At 42.1% G+C, this 16,165-nt stretch overlaps 1 protein-coding gene across 2 annotated transcripts in view; it reads left to right on the top strand.

The window, feature by feature from the left end:
- The window catches only part of Smyd1 (SET and MYND domain containing 1), a 56,841-nt gene that overhangs the window by 22,524 nt on the left and 18,152 nt on the right, over positions 1–16,165 (top strand). The window contains exons 5-8 of one of the 2 annotated variants that reach the window (XM_052720403.1): positions 920–1,096; positions 2,716–2,929; positions 4,182–4,312; positions 6,138–6,176. In XM_052720403.1, the coding sequence (XP_052576363.1) occupies positions 920–1,096; positions 2,716–2,929; positions 4,182–4,312; positions 6,138–6,176 (561 nt within the window). The remainder of the gene's footprint in view (positions 1–919; positions 1,097–2,715; positions 2,930–4,181; positions 4,313–6,137; positions 6,177–16,165) is intronic. The other variant, XM_052720405.1, reaches the window with a different exon arrangement.

Genomic DNA, 16,165 nt, shown 5'->3' with positions numbered 1-16,165 from the left:
CAAATTCCACCCCGTCTGTGGTCTGCTGGGTCCAAAGCTGCAGGATTTCCACAACACAGGACAACAGCAGGATATCCAAGGAGGGTCCCAGTGAGGGCCCGGCATCGATAGTGTAGCAGAAACCAGAGGCTTTGAACCAGACCAGTGACTCTTTGATATGAACACTTGCAAATAAAGATGTAAGGACTAAAGGGTTTATTGTGTGACTCACTATGACACACTACAGCCCCCCCCCCTTTTTTTCTTTTTTCTCTTAAATTTTATCTAGGGGTAGAGGTGCTGCAAGGGCAGAGGGCAGATACACAGGGACGGGAAACGAATCGAGATGCATGATGTGAAAGACACAAAGAATAAATAAAATAATAAGATAAAAGAATAAATAAAAAGTTAAAAAAGGTACTTTAAACATTAAAAAGAAAAAAAGAGGAAAATTTCTGCATTCAAGAAAGGAATTGAGCGGCCGGGCGGTGGTGGCGCACGCCTTTAATCCCAGCACTCGGGAGGCAGAGGCAGGCGGATCTCTGTGAGTTCGAGGCCAGCCTGGTCTACAGAGCGAGATCCAGGAAAGGCGCAAAGCTACACAGAGAAACCCTGTCTCGAAAAACCAAAAAAAAAAAAAAAAAAAAAAAAAGAAAGGAATTGAGTCCAAGGAGAAAAGGAGGAATGGTCACAAGCTCTGCCATAGAAGAATTAAGCAGCTAAGAGACAGAGTAGCCATAAGGCACAAGGAGGGACAAGCTGGAACTCCACCCATGGGAGCAGATCCTCTGGAGCTGGTGTTACGGGTGGTAATGAGCACCGGCATGAATGCCGGGACCTAGCTTGGCTCCTATGCAAGAGCAGTATTTGCTCTTCTGAGCCATCTGTCCGGCCCCAGCACTTCTCCTTGACTTCATTCTCCCCCTCTCTCCGCTTGCAGCCTCGTTAACTTTGTGTGCCACACCTGCTTCAAGAGGCAGGAGAAACTCCACCGCTGCGGGCAGTGCAAGTTCGCCCATTACTGCGACCGCACGTGCCAGAAGGATGCTTGGCTGAACCACAAGAACGAGTGTTCCGCCATCAAGAGATACGGGAAGGTGCCCAATGAGAACATCAGGTCAGAGCTGGTTCCCATGGCAGGGCGTGGGACTTCCAAATGTCAGGCTGGGACGACGGAGGTGACAGCATTCCCAGCCCTCAGGATGCCAGGCTGAGTGTGTATGTCTCAGGTCCTTTATTCCACTGTCTCCTTTAGGTCTCTGAGGGACACTGGGTGTCTATAGCAGTGATACCAAATTGTAGCTCCTAGAGAGGCCCACAGGCCCCCGCATAGCTCCTCAATATTTAATTAAAAAAAACTGATCTTCCAAACTTAGAAATTTAGACAATTACATGTTCTGAAAAATCAGGGTTTCTGATTTCTGGAGAACAAGAATAAAAATGAAGCTCTGATGAGACGCATTTCAGCTTAACAGCATGAGTCTCTTTTAAGATGTGATTTTCTAATGCACTGAGCTCACCATACAGTGGTCCTTCCTGCAGCCCAGGCACCTGAGGTGATGATGCAGACCTCCACATGGAGCCATTGCTAGGAACCTCAGGACCTAGCATGAGAGTTCCGGCTGAGAGCTCCCGTGTGCTGGTAGCTCTTCTGGAAGGTGTTGGTGCTGGGATATGGGTGGATGTATAGAAGCCAGAATGACCTAGGAGCAAAGGGGGTGAGGGTACTGATAATTAAAAGCATTGCAGGGCATACAGGGTATGACAATCAAGAATGGAGTCATCTCCTGGGAACTTTTAGGAATCTACAGGATGAAATTCCGTCAGCCTTGCCAGCCTCCTTGTTCTATCTACTGGAGTCATATTCTTCAAGACCCTGAATGACTTCATCTCCTGACTTCTTTCCTCTGCACAGCTCCCACGGATCACATCTGTTACTGACTTGACATCTATCCCCCATTGTTCTCTCTTCTTGGGACCATATCCCCGGGATTTAGAAGCTACTGACCTTCCCCAAACCCTGTCCTGAACATTATTCTCCCTTATGCTGCCCTGGGCTCTGCATAGAAACCTTTTGATTCCCAGGTACCCGGAGAACCTAAAGGGCACATTTCTAAGACTAATTCTGACCCAACAGAAAGAAATAGGGCCCGCACTGTGCCAGGCAAGAGGAGAAATCTCTCCCTGCTGGAGCATGTCTGCCTGGACCACCAACCCCCAGTCAGCAGGTGACAGTGTGATGCTAAGGGTCTAACAGTCAACAAAGAAGCCCTTGGGAGTAAGGTACACCCCTCTGTGTTAGACTCAAAGGTCATTAGAGTCCCCTCCTGTCCTATTTTGCCTTGCCTCCCTCAGGATTTAGGCCCAAGACCCAGGATGCTGCATGTCTCTGTGTCTGATATCCCACGTGACTTGGCTCCTGCCAGTCCAGTTACTGCTCAGAAGTATTTCCTGGTTCACACAGCCCTGGTGACCGTAGCTTCCTCTCCCCATCACCCTGTCATATCACTCTTGAACTTTCTGCATAGCACTGAGCATGACTTGGAAATGCTCTTGTTTAGTGAAATCTCACACAGAGCAAGACACATCTTGATAGAAAGAAGTCCATCCCGGACACTGTGCCTGGCACGCAGTAGGCACTGGTGCCTGCTGAATGAGTGAGTGAATGAATGAATGAATGAATGAATGACGAGTGTGTCTCAGTCTCTCGAATGCTGTCCTCCCCTCTCTTCCCAGGTTGGCAGCCCGCATCATGTGGCGGGTGGAGAGAGAGGGCACTGGGCTCACAGAGGGCTGCCTGGTGTCAGTGGATGACTTGCAGAACCACGTGGAGCACTTTGGGGAAGAAGAGCAGAAGGAACTTCGGGTGGATGTGGACACATTCTTGCAGTACTGGCCACCACAGAGCCAGCAGTTCAGCATGCAGTACATCTCACACATCTTTGGCGTGGTATGGCCTTGAGTCCCCTCCAGCTCCCCTGCTCTGTCCTCTGTGTCTGTCTCCCGCCTTCCCTTCTTCCCCTTTGGGAACATAGTTTCTCAGATGGAAGGGACCCCCAGATGCCCTGGACAGTGGCTTCTGTTTCCATGACAATGGCCGCTATCCCAGGCAGCCAGAGACATGAAGTCTGCCCTCTTGCTTCTCAGGTATAGTAGGAATACCTACTGCCTCTTCTGGTTCTGAACCCAGAGGCAGACTCCTAAATATCACATTAAAATAAACCTAGAATCTTCCAGTATGATTTCTTATAATAGAGGGGCCACAGTGACACTGGGTGGTATCCAACTAAGAAGTTTCCAGAAGCAATCCGGCCAGGTTGAGGAGAGAAGGCCAAAAGTCTGGAAGAGAAAGAAACTTAAAATGATGCCATTTTATGCCACCATATTTTTTCTTTCTTCATTTTTCTATCTATCTATCTATCTATCTATCTATCTATCTATCTATCTATCTATCTATCTATCTATCTATCTATCTATCTATCTATGTGTCTTGCCATTTAGCCCAGGTTGACATTCGAATTCCCAAACCTCTTGTATTCACCTCCTGAGTGCTGGGGTACAGGTGTGTGCCCCCTCTCTTAGCTCAGAGTATTTGCTCTTATTTGCTTTGGACACACACACACACACACACACACACACACACACACACACACACACACGCACACCACAGAGCATGGAGAGGTAAACCAAATGATGGATATTGAAAAGGACTCCTGAGACTAGAGATGAATTGAGGAGCCAACCTTCCTACCTGTGGCCTTATTCGGCCAGAACTCCTGGAAGTGTCAAAGTGGTAGTGCTTTGGTAAACGTGGGACTCCCCTCGTGGCACTCATCTCGTGGATCATTTGAAGTCATAGAAAATAGGAAAGGGTTTACAGACTCTGGTTTACATCTTCAGGATGAGAATGGGCTCTCTCTAAAAAATTTGATCAATTTTATTATTTAGCCATTTCATACATACATATAATATATTCTGATTATTCCCGCCCCACCCCTATTATTTCCCTCCTATCTGGGTTACCATCCCTTCCCCCATTCTTACCAGTCCCTTTACCAGATTCACAACTTTTGGCTCGGGTTTTGGGACTCCTTTATTTCAAGCAGAGGGCCCTCTATTTTTCCAACTCTTTCAACATGTAGGGTGATATTCTGTGTTGGATATGTGTCTGTTGACCGACTCTTCTCCTGTCCTCTGGCTAGATCAACTGCAACGGTTTCACTCTCAGTGACCAGCGAGGCCTCCAGGCAGTGGGCGTGGGCATCTTCCCCAACCTGGGCCTGGTGAACCACGACTGCTGGCCCAACTGCACTGTCATATTCAACAATGGCAAGTGAGTGCCCCTTTGTCCCTTTGTGCAGTGGGGATGGATCGGACACAGTTTTCCACTTGACTTCAACCCAAGTCAGACTTCCGGACTTGACCTACCATAGATATCCAATGTTCAGCGACTCAGGGTCTTGGTTCAGACTAACTGTGAGGAGAGGAAGGCCCTGGGGTGAATGTCGAAGGCTTCTACCTGGTCAGTTCTTTGAAGCTGCCTGGATGTGCTGGATCCTATGCTAGCTAAGGTCTCACAATAAATTAGAAAGCACATTCACATAGTTTACTCAAACAGAATTTAAGGAAAGGACAATTTACCGGTGGGTGGGCGGGATTTAGGAAGGATCAGGGACAAGGGGCTCCTTGCTGAGCACACAAAACTGTTCCTAGACTTAGCAGATCGACGGAGAAAGCTCTTGCTGCAGCCGGTGAACGTCTGAGCCATGATACGTTTCCTTTGGCTGAAGTGTGCGGTACAACTGTGCCTGCACAGAAGCTAGTCACTGCTGGGCTTACGGGATAACAGCTCCAACTGTGTTCTCCTCCCCTCGGCTAACCTCACCCAGAAGCCAAAGAGCAAGGAACCTGGGTGATGCAGTCCAGCCCTTTGCCCCCAGGAAGGCACAGATCAAAGACACGTGGGCAAACACTTGGGTCTTGGGAGTGGGGCACAAGAGGAAAGGGATCAATAAACAACCTGTGGCCTGATTGTACATGGCTCAGGCTGGGGAGATCTGGAGGGTGGAGCCTGAACAGCGTGCATTGCCTTTACTCGTTACGAAGGTGTCATAACCATGCAAGTTAACTCTGAGCCATCAGTCAGTAGCTTTCCCCCCAAAACTTCCTCAAAGCCAGGGACAGTGACTTCTGGGTCTCAGCTGAGAATCAGGTTAAAGTGGCCACATAGCCAGGACTGTGGTTTCTTATTTCCTTCCTGTTTCCGACCTCAGCATCTAAAGCTGTTGAGAACGATGACAAAGATCGGGAAAGCTTATTTTGGACTCTGAGAACAGTATTTTCTAGCAGGTTGTGTTTCTCTGTCTAAGCCTCCAGCACAGTTGACCTAGACCTCATGGAGTCTTTCTGAGAGGGTGTGTTGCTCAGGTTTAGCCTGGTTAGCAGAGTGAATCGTACTTGGTCATGCACAACTTTGAACGGCTCTTCTCTAAGTGCCCGTTACCCAGGGCCCCTCTTGTCACTGTGTAATGATCCGGGAGCCTAGGACCCCTACTGCAGGGCATCTCTGGTGTCTGCTGTAGCTTCTTTGCATCTACTAATCGTGAGTGGCCATGTGTTCCCTGGGTTTGTTGGTTTTTGTGCAAGAGAGGAGATCATTACAGTCATTGCCTGTCTGCCTACCACACTGGAAATAACCCTGGACGTGGTATTAGTGGGCTGGTTTTAACCACAACAATATGCCAGCTCTACATATGCAATTCAGAGCTCTCCCCAAGAGAGTCATCCAGAGAGGCCATGCTCATCCTTCATGCTTGTCAGTGGGACAGTAATAACATCCCTATATTTTTTAGCAGTCTGCTCTCAAATGTGTCGTCTCGTGACAGCCACATTACGGGATTCTGAGTGGAACACTGAGGCCATGGGAAAGGAAGTCAGTTGTTCAGTAGTGGATCCCTCTGTCACTGCATTTTGTAATGCCTTCCACCGTACCAGTGTGCTTTCCACCGTACCAGGTGGCACCCTGGCAGGGGAGGGAGGAAGTTGGTTGTGACCATCAATGCTCTGATTGCATCAGCCCAGAATGCTGTGCGCTCGTCTGGCTGTGGCGGAGCAGCGGACGGTATTGATTTCCTGTGGGTGTCTGTTTTGTCTTTCAGTCATGAGGCAGTGAAATCCATGTTTCACACGCAGATGAGGTGGGTCAGTCCTCTCACACACCCTGTTTCTCTGACCCATCTCCCTCACGTGCCTGGCTTCCCGGGACCAGCCCCTCCTGACTCCTTGGCTGCTGTCATGATGTCTGTGCTCAGCACTGCAGTGTCTTGGCTTCACCGAATGGCCATTTTTCTCGCATGTGAACTCACTGCTTCCTCTTCACGCACCTACCACTTGCCTTGTCTTGGTTTTGTTTTGTTTCCTTTCTCCCGCCACCCCCCACCCCGCCTTTCATTCCTGACTTCTTCATTTTTACCTCAAAGTTTGAACCTTTCTAGTTTCTAGTTCGTCATTTCAGCCCCAAACTCCACTGTCTCCCTTGAACTCTGCTGACCATGAAACAAGAATGCTTAATACTAACCCACCAAAGAACTGTGTGATTGTCTGTCGACCCAGCTTTTCATCCAAGCCAATAACACCCAGAGCTGTGATATTTTGGTAAATATGTATTTGCAGTATACTTTTTACTGATCAAAACTATGAACATGTGGCTTAGGTAACATTTTACTTTGAACCATTTTTTTTCTTTAAAAGAAACAAGAGATAGTTTATTCTGGAACCATTTTGAGTGTTCACAGCCCAGGAATATAGATTTAGGTTACCCCAAATTCCATGTTCCAATATGGTAGAAGTTTCATGAAGTTTTTGTTTTTATTTTCTTATATAGTTTCACAGAATAAAGAAAGTCACAGACCAAGGCAAGTTTAAAATACATTAGTGGGTACAGGAGAGAGGCAAGTATGGTAAGATGAGGGAAGCTTTTCTATAGTCCCAAGATGCTATCTGATAACATTCTTAGCTTTGGGGCTCATAGAAGATAAGAGTCTGCTTAGTTTATTTATTAACTTAAATAAATTCTAAAAGGTTTCTGTCTATGAGTCATAGGACTGATGTTAGTTCTGACACAGAGGTGGGCAAGGAATGCTGTTCTGGAGGGCTAGAACTAGCCAAGATAAGGTAATTAACCTCTGGACCTGCCACATTCCAACCGCTCCACAACCCTGGAACTCTACCCAGCCAGCCAGACTGCAGGCTCAGCTTCTTTACAGGAGTCTTCATTCACGGTTCCCTTTCTGGACAAGCACCACATTTTGGACATATGGGAGCACATATTATTTATTAAATATTATAAGGTCCCTCATAGCTGGGAAGGCTCATTCCTAGCATCTGATCTAGATGAGGCTGGGTAGTGGGCAGGAGAGCAGGCGTCAGGAGAGAGGAACACCTGGGAAAGGGTATTAAGAAAGAACATCCTGGATCATGTCAAAACCATTACCCAGCGTGGTCTGGATCTGAATTTTTTTTTACACTCTTTGTGTCTGACGTAACACTTGCATGTAACATAGACTGACACTATCTAAAATTAAATAATCAAGAACACAGTTTGGCCTAATGGGGTGAAGGTAACTCGAAACAAACATTTCTAAAATAACCAAAATTTCATATTTTAATGAGTTTGACTATGTATTTCCCCCTGTATTTACAGTTATTTGTACTCTATGAACTATCTTATTTATATTTAAATGGTTTGAAATCGGACTTTAGAAGGAGTCATTGTAGAATTGTCTCCCTTTTTATTAGTAAAAAGTAAATATTGTTTAATTATTTTTTAATCCTGGCTAATTGTACTATAAGACATTTTAGATACAAATTAAATCAATAAACATCAGTCCTGAAGGTGTAAACTATCATGGATGCTGTTGTTATTAGAGATTGATGCCGTTTGTCTAACTTGGATAAGAATAATCAACCCAAATCTTTGGATAGCTCTAGCTAGAGTAAATGGAGTAAAAGTTTAATTTAAAAACTAGATGTTTTGTTGTGTCCAATTATACTCAACAATGAGAATATGTATATTTATGTATTTACAATATATATGCATTTATAAAAAAACAATGAAAAGCTTGAATCTTTCAAACATTAATTTTGAATAAGGTGGGGCTTAGTGTAAGCAAATAGTCACAGCAAAAAGCATGATCAAATGAAAGAGCACGGTATTTTAACTTCCTTAGACCAAGGTTAGTATTATTTTATCATTTAGAAATATAACAGCTAGAATAATGGATGTCATAAACAATTTTTAACAACTAATTTCAAAAATACGTAACAAACATAAAAAGTGAGAGGAATGCTTACTTAGTACCTTGGAGTACTCGCTGGTCAGTGGCATTGGAGATGACTATCACACAACGTTTTGAAGTCCACACTGATGTGCTCAGATGATGTGGGGACGCTTCTTGTCTCCTGGATACAGTCCTTGATTTTCATCAGAATGAAGTCTTTGATGTGGTGTCTTTTTTTCTTTCTGATAGAATCATCTGGGTTCTTGTCTTTGTTTTTTGGAAGACTCTGTAATTAATTTTGATTTTTAATTATTAGAATTAAATTTAAAAAACTTAATTTATTCTCTCATATATTACAAAAGTTAATTTTTTACAACATTATGCATTATTTATTTATCTACTAGATCAAGTTTGATGGACCTGGATCCACATGTCATTCCTCAGTGACAGGGTTCTGATGGGGAGGACCAGATGACGAGAAGTAAGGATAGAAAAGCTGGGATCAGATGATCTTGCACAAGCTGTGTCTTATACCAAGCAAGTTTATTAAGAAGTACAGAATCTTGCCGGGCAGTGGTGGCGCACGCCTTTAATCCCAGCACTCGGGAGGCAGAGCCAGGCGATCTCTGTGAGTTCGAGGCCAGCCTGGGCTACCAAGTGAGTTCCAGGAAAGGCGCAAAACTACACAGAGAAACCCTGTCTCGAAAAACAAAACAAAACAAAAACAAACAAACAAAAAAAAAAGGAAGTACAGAATCTTATAAATAATTTTCAGGAGAAAAATAGCACAGAGTCGGCAGAAAGCCACCATCCAATGGGACAAAGTCAGCAGGAAGCTGATCAATCAGTATTGTACAAAGGGAACACAGGATATCTCCAGGGCATCACAGACCCAGCACACAGTGGCCTTTGGACTGATAACTCCAGTCTCTTCAGGGAGAAAAGCCAAGTTCCCAGGAATAGAAACATTAACTCCTTTGAGGCTCTGGCCCCAGCCGCACACTGTACCTTGATAAGCCTGCCCTTGGGCAAGGACACAGACTAGATTTCTCCTGTCCTTTCATCAGGGCCTCTGAGAAAGTCTTGGACTGCCTGGCTCTCAACATTTTATAAACAGATTTAAACATTTGTCCACCAAGACAAGTTTCATAATCACTATTTGAGTTTGAAATATTCTAAATAGGCAGAACTCCTGAAACAGATTATATATATATATATATATATATATATATATATATATATATATATATATATATATATACACACACACACACACACACACACACACACACACACACACACGTGTGTGTGTGTGTGTGTGTGTGTGTATGTATATATATATATATACTTAAAGCAATGACTGGCTATTCAAAAGCAAAGGCTTCTGACAAGTGGGAAAACATATTAAATCACAGGTTTTACATGTCCATGTAGTAAAAGGATACTAAGAACAAATCAGTCCTTGAAAGAACATCATAGAAAATCAAGCATTAATTTTACCTCAGAGTATTGAATTAATCTTAAAACTTTTTTAAGCTTTTACATTGATTTTGACTAAGTCACAACTATATTTTTTAAAACAACCTTCTAAAACATATTTTAATCTTAATATTATTATTATTACAAGATTTAGGAAACAATTCTAGTGAGATAATTTTAAATGAAAGCTCAGGAGGCTATATCTAAATCTATATCTAAATCACAGAAAACATACAATATCTTAGATCTCTAAAAGTTATAAAAACAGGTAAAGTAAATTGACTATTTTCTCAACCAAGTTTAAATGAATTACTTGTTAAAGATTCTAGTTATTATAACACATAGCTTGAATTTTTTTGTTAGAAAAGCATTTATTTTTTATTAGTGTTTATGAGGTATCAAAAGTATGATAAGGCATCCAGAGCAGGATAATATAACTTTGGCATCTGTAACTTTATTATTATTTTTTAAACTAAAAAAACAGAGATGAATAATTTTTAAAAATATGTTGTTATGTTGTACTACACTAAGGTGACCTGTAATCACTAGGAGGTCTGGGTAAACACTAAGTTGACCTATAATCTCTAGGAGGTCTGGGTAAACCTTAAGGTAGTTTTTTAAATTAAAATAGTTTTTTAAGGGTTCTTTTCCTTATAGAGATCTGGCTAAAATAAGGATCTTGAAAAACCTGTTTGTTTATGCAATTGTTTTGAAAGAGGCAGTGATGGCAAAATAAAATTCTTAAAATGTTTGTGTTCATATATATATATGTAAATATTCATATATATACCATATCTAAAAGAATAAACCTATGTTATCCTCTTAATCTTTAGAATAAAGAATTTAGTATTTCAAGGGAAGGTAGTTGTCTACTTGGAAAAAAATGTGTTCTGCAGTAGGAACAATCACCTCTCTAAGTTAATCTATATATTCAAGCAGTACAGACCATGTATAGAACTAGAATTGGGATAAGGATCGAGGAAATCATATCTTGGCCAGATTATGCATGGTTTGATTTGTTTGATTATGTAGTCTTGTCTTTAAGAAGCAGATCTAAATCATTTATTTATTATTTTTATATGTATGGATGTTTTGCCTGCATGTATGTCTAGGCACCATGTGCATGCAGTGCCCACAGAGTCCAGAAGAGGGCACCAGATTCTGGGACTGACCAGTCATGTGGGTGATGAGAGTTGAACCCAGGTCCTCTAGAAAAGCAGCCACTGCTCTTAACTGCTGATTCATCTGTCCTGCCCAGATTTAAATTTTTTTTAAATTTAAAAACTCATGTTAATTGTCCCAAAGAAAGTTTTAGGGCCATTTACCATCTCCGTTTGTTTTACCTATGTGGTCCCATTTGATTAAGTACACTTTCTGTCTTTTATCATTATTCTGTTTCTTAAAATTGTAGTTCGACTATGAGCCAAAATGAAGTTCAGCCAAGTTAACAACTTTAGTTTACATGAGCATTTGTTTATAAGCCAATTTGGCAATAAATACATTATGTAAAAATAAAGAAACCACAGCCATTTGTAGACAGATAGTCTATATAAGTAATCATACATATGACATATTTTAATAAACCAAGATTTTGAACATTACTATTTGTCAGGATTATATTTTTTATAACCCTCATTATGAAAAGAAAACTTAACATAGAGATCTTTAGTAGACATATAGCTAATAATTCATATATAGTCCAATTATAATAAAAAACTTACATTTAACAGTTCTTTAAGAATATTTTGAAGAAATCATATGAATTTTATGTTACCCATTATAAAAATGGGATAAAAATGTATATCTATTTTAGGTATCTATATTTAGAATCTGTTTTGGGAGGAAAACCTTATCAAAATCTATGTTTATACCAATAAAGGTTTATGAAACATTCAATATTCCTAAAAATATCATTTTAATAGGTTATAAGATATTTAGAGTGCTCACATTTACAAAATAGTATATACTTATCAGGCCTTAATATATGATCACAATATTCCAATTTAATCTGCACTTGCACTTTAATCGGGCAAACTAAAAAACAATTTTAGCATATAGCAATAATGAATTTTAAAAGAGAAGTGTCCACAGTTTGTTAAAAACATTTTTTGACACAACAACACATGAAGACAACAAAAAATATACACAATTACATGACAGTAAGTGCTCCCAGTTTAGAAAAAGGAGAAGTTTCTCTACTTCTTCACAATGTGCTAAAGACTTAGTCATGTAGTCTTGAGTCATGTAGACTCAGAGTCATGTAGTCTTAAGGGTCTCTTTCCCTCTCTTTAAATAGCTGAGGGGATCGTGTTTTTGTTTTGTTTGTTTTTATTGTGCCCTGACTTGGAAGTCATAGCTTGTGCCAAAGCCAGGTCTGGCCACGTTTCCACAAGAAGCCAATTAAAAGAGACAAATTAAAAGTGGAAAGCAGAAAAAAAAGAGTTATTTAATTCAGGTCACACTGGGAAGTTGGGGAAGGAGAACAAAGGGATCCCGCAAATGCCTCAAGTCCATCTGTAAGGTCCTGAAGACCTTAAAAAATTTAACCAGAGAGACAGGGACATGCACATGCAGGCACACGGTCCTGGCCAAGGTGCAGTTCTGCCCTGCATGGATCCATCATCATCTGGTCTTTAGTCTCATCCTGTAGGTCGTTAGAACTGCGTGAAATTTCTTTCAGGGAGACAAGTTCCCTTTCTGGCCCTTTCCTCTCCCCAGAGAAACTCCCATATCCTTCGGGTCCTCTCTTTTAATAGTCTGATAGCCAGATTGAGAGGTATGAGTGCTTCTATAACGTCTTTATATCTGCCAGCCCTGCTATGAGGGGGATCAGGTTTTATGAAGATGTTCCCCAGAAAATCCGTGTATTACTACATCTGACCCAGTGGCAGAGCAGGAATGGGTGTAGGAACATTTAGTGGGCTTCTTGTTAGAAAAATAGACACAAAGGACACAGAACCCATGTTTAACAGGATGCACCAGTCAAAGAACAGACAGGGGAACTCACCGAGATTCTGGAAGAGGGCTCTCAGCATAAATTCCAAGGGATGATGCTGAGGGGATCGGACGTAGCTTCATTGGTTATCTTTAACTGCCCCAGGAGGCTCCTTAAGCTGGAGGGACCTCCACTCAGGGCAGACTGAGGTTTTTGTCTTTAAGGAAGGTTATGACTAGTTTGTATAATAAGAGCGCTTAACTGTGAACATGAGAATTAGAAGGAAAAAGCTGCTCAAGGAAAAGTATAAGACCGGCAGGGGACGAAGCAAGGCCAGAGGGAGAGGAGAGGAGGCACCGCCTCTAGAAGTCACCCTGTGTTTTGATATAAAATCTAAAACAATCACTTTTAATTTTAGCATCTAATTTAACACACATGTAGAGTTTTTTTGAAGACCTCTTTATTATGAATTACCAGTGTTACCAGTTTCTGACAGGTATTTTATGTTTCAATTAAAGCAGAGTGCCTGTTGGTAATTTTTTTTTTTTAAACTTCACTGCTTAGGACTTGGTTAAACATGCAAAACAAACCATTTGGGAGGTAGTAAAGTGTGGTCGCTTGAATGAGAATGCCCCCACAGGCCATATACTTGAATGTTTGGTTCCCAGTTTGCAGGCGTGGCCTTGTTTAGGAGGTATGGCCTATCCAAAGACAAAAGGCACTTGTTCCCTCTCCCCAAAAGTGTGGTGATGTCAGGGTAGGCTTTGAGGTTTACAAAGCCCATGCCAGGCCCAGTTTTCTCTCCCTTTGCCTGCAATTTGTGGACCAGATGTGAGTTCTCAGCTACTGCTCTGGCACCGTGCCTGCCTGCCACCATGCTCAGTCATGATGGTCATGGACTAACCCTCTGAAACTCTGAGCAAGCCCTCAACTAACTGTCTACTTTATAAGTTGCCTTAGTCATGGTGCCTCTTCACAGCAACAGACTAGTAACTAAGACACAAATGTTTATCTTTAGATCTCCCCATTTTCCAAATAGTTGCATGTTAGTGACGATCTCATATAAAGCTAGAGTGCCTGACAGAGAACATTTCCTCCTTTTTGGAAACCTTGTTCCCCATAGTTATATCTATGTTTTTCTTTTCTCCTAAAAAATTGCCTGTCCGTGCTAACCAGGGAATATGTGGTTTGGGTCAGTCTTACATGCTGCTTTTGAAATTGACCTTCTCAGCATTTACCCTGAGACCCTGTCCCACTGGGTTTCAGGATACCACACGTTTATAGAAATGTGAGGGGCCTCAAGACACTGGGTGACCAATCCTTCATTATGTGTCTTCTTGGGTGAGCCAATACAGTTCCTTCAACCCAGGAATGGGACCTGTTTGTCTGGTTTCCCCATAGGTCATTGTGCACTATGGAGTATTGCCCCTGACATCACCACACTTTTTTTGGGGAGGGAACAAGTGCCTCTTGTTTTTGGCATCTTTATTGGTGAGTGCTCATAAAATTCCTAAGCTAAAGTCCTGGTAGGGTCACAGGAAAAACAGCAGAAAAACACAGAACTATGAATTTGAGGAGTGTCAGGAGACGAGGGCTGAATAATAATAAATCAAAAAAATTCAAAGACAGTGAAAACCAAGACAAACAAAACAAAGGCCAAAATGTCTTCAAAATTCCAAAAGGGAACAAAATACTGAAAACAAGTTAAACAGTCGGAATCCAAAATGCCTTCAGAGGTCCAAAGGCAAGCAAGCCAATAAACTAAACCAAATGTCTAGACTTTCAAAGCAAGCAAACGAACTGATGCTTCAACCAAATACTTAGAAAGCAGACCACAAACTGCATCTTTCAAAGTAGGATCCTTGTTAACCAGCTCAAAAGAAACAAAATGGACTATTGAGCAAGCTAAGGGAAGTCTAGAACCCACCCCCTCCACCACCCAAGAACTCACCAACCGTTTACCTGAGGGAGTTGTTAATGCCAACGATTTGAGGGTAAAGACCTCTGACCCAAACCACCATGGCCAAATTAATTACAAAAAACATTTAGTTAAAGCAAGCTTTTATATTTGTGTACACAGGCTGCCTCCTCCTAAGATGGGGTTTGAGAGGTCAGTATTGGATGTGAGGAAGACAAAGCTTTTATAACTCAGGGGTAGGGAGTTTCCAAGGCGGGTGGAATACACAGGGTTACAGGAGCAGAATGTAAGCACAGTAAGTTGTTTTTAACAACCTTTTGAAACAAAGACATCATTGCAAGGTGACTGTAACAAGGTAATAAGGTAGCCATAACAATAGTTAGTCATAGTAACCTTTTGAAATAAAGGTGGGCTTTCAAGATGATCATTACAACTTTTTGAAAAAAAGGACATGGTTGCTGTTTCCTGGAACAGGTAGTACAGAACCATTTGTAGTTAGGGTTACAGGTGGGGCGCAGGTCAATCCTTGAGAAACAGAGGTTTAATCATAAACAGGAATGAACCTAGTTTGTCTTTACTCTAAGATAGCCTTTAAGCCTAAGATGGAGGCAGACTGATTCATCAGAAGTACCAGCAGATGGTCTGGACTCAATGGGTCCATGCCTGTACCTGGCTTCTGTTCAGGTGATTGATTCCTCTGGTGAAAAGTGGATAATTTTCAGAATCTCATGTTGTGGCGCCATAATTATTGATTTAAAAACACACAGCTCTCCTCTTAAAAGGGATAAGAAATAGTTTATTCTGGAGCCATTTTGAGTGACCATGGCCTGGAAACACAAATTTAGGTTATTCCAAATTCCACGTCCCCTGAACTTTTTTTTTTTAAATGATGACCACATAGGTTTTTGTTTGTTTGTTTGTTTTTGTTTTTTGCTTGGCCTGTGCTTAAAAACCCTTTAAGTGGTCTCTGGATTTAAACAAAATGTTGTATTCCAAAGTTTGGGTTTGGCGTGAGACGCTGGAGTGGTGGGTTTATTTGTGTCTGTGTGTACTGCTTGTGACTTTGGACAGCTCTGACCATGTCCGGGGCTGGGATTCCAAACCTGTTAGTGTGAAGGTCAAAAGCACGCAATTGAACACTTGGGCAGTAGGGCAGGAGAATCAGGAGTTCCAAGTCATCCTAGGGTACAAAATGGACTTGAGGCAGCCTGAGCTATATAAGACCTTGTTTCAAAACACAAAAAAGTAACAAAATAAACAACAGCAAGAAAGCAACTCTCCGGAGCTCCCTAGTTCTAAGCCTCCTTGGCGCTTGGCTACGTTCTTAATGTCTGCAAGAAATACTTGGATGAGTAGCTTGCTTGCAGTTTGGTTAGCTCCACTATAGAACTGTAGAGTCCTGGAGATGGATGTGTGTGTGTGTAGGGGGGGGGGGGGGGGATCAGACCTGCCTCAGGAAGCTGATGGAGGAAGGAGCTGGGCTAAGCCTTCAATGCTTCGCTCCTGCAGTGATTACTTTAACTACCGTTCATCTCTCAACCCATGATTCTGAATATAGACAGTTCCTAACGAAAG

The sequence above is a fragment of the Peromyscus californicus genome, unplaced genomic scaffold (assembly GCF_007827085.1).
Source record: "Peromyscus californicus insignis strain IS unplaced genomic scaffold, ASM782708v3 Scaffold_6__1_contigs__length_162567912, whole genome shotgun sequence".
Lineage (NCBI taxonomy): Eukaryota > Metazoa > Chordata > Mammalia > Rodentia > Cricetidae > Peromyscus > Peromyscus californicus.
Note: the sequence above shows the minus strand (reverse complement) of the source record. Positions and strands in the feature narration are given on the sequence as shown.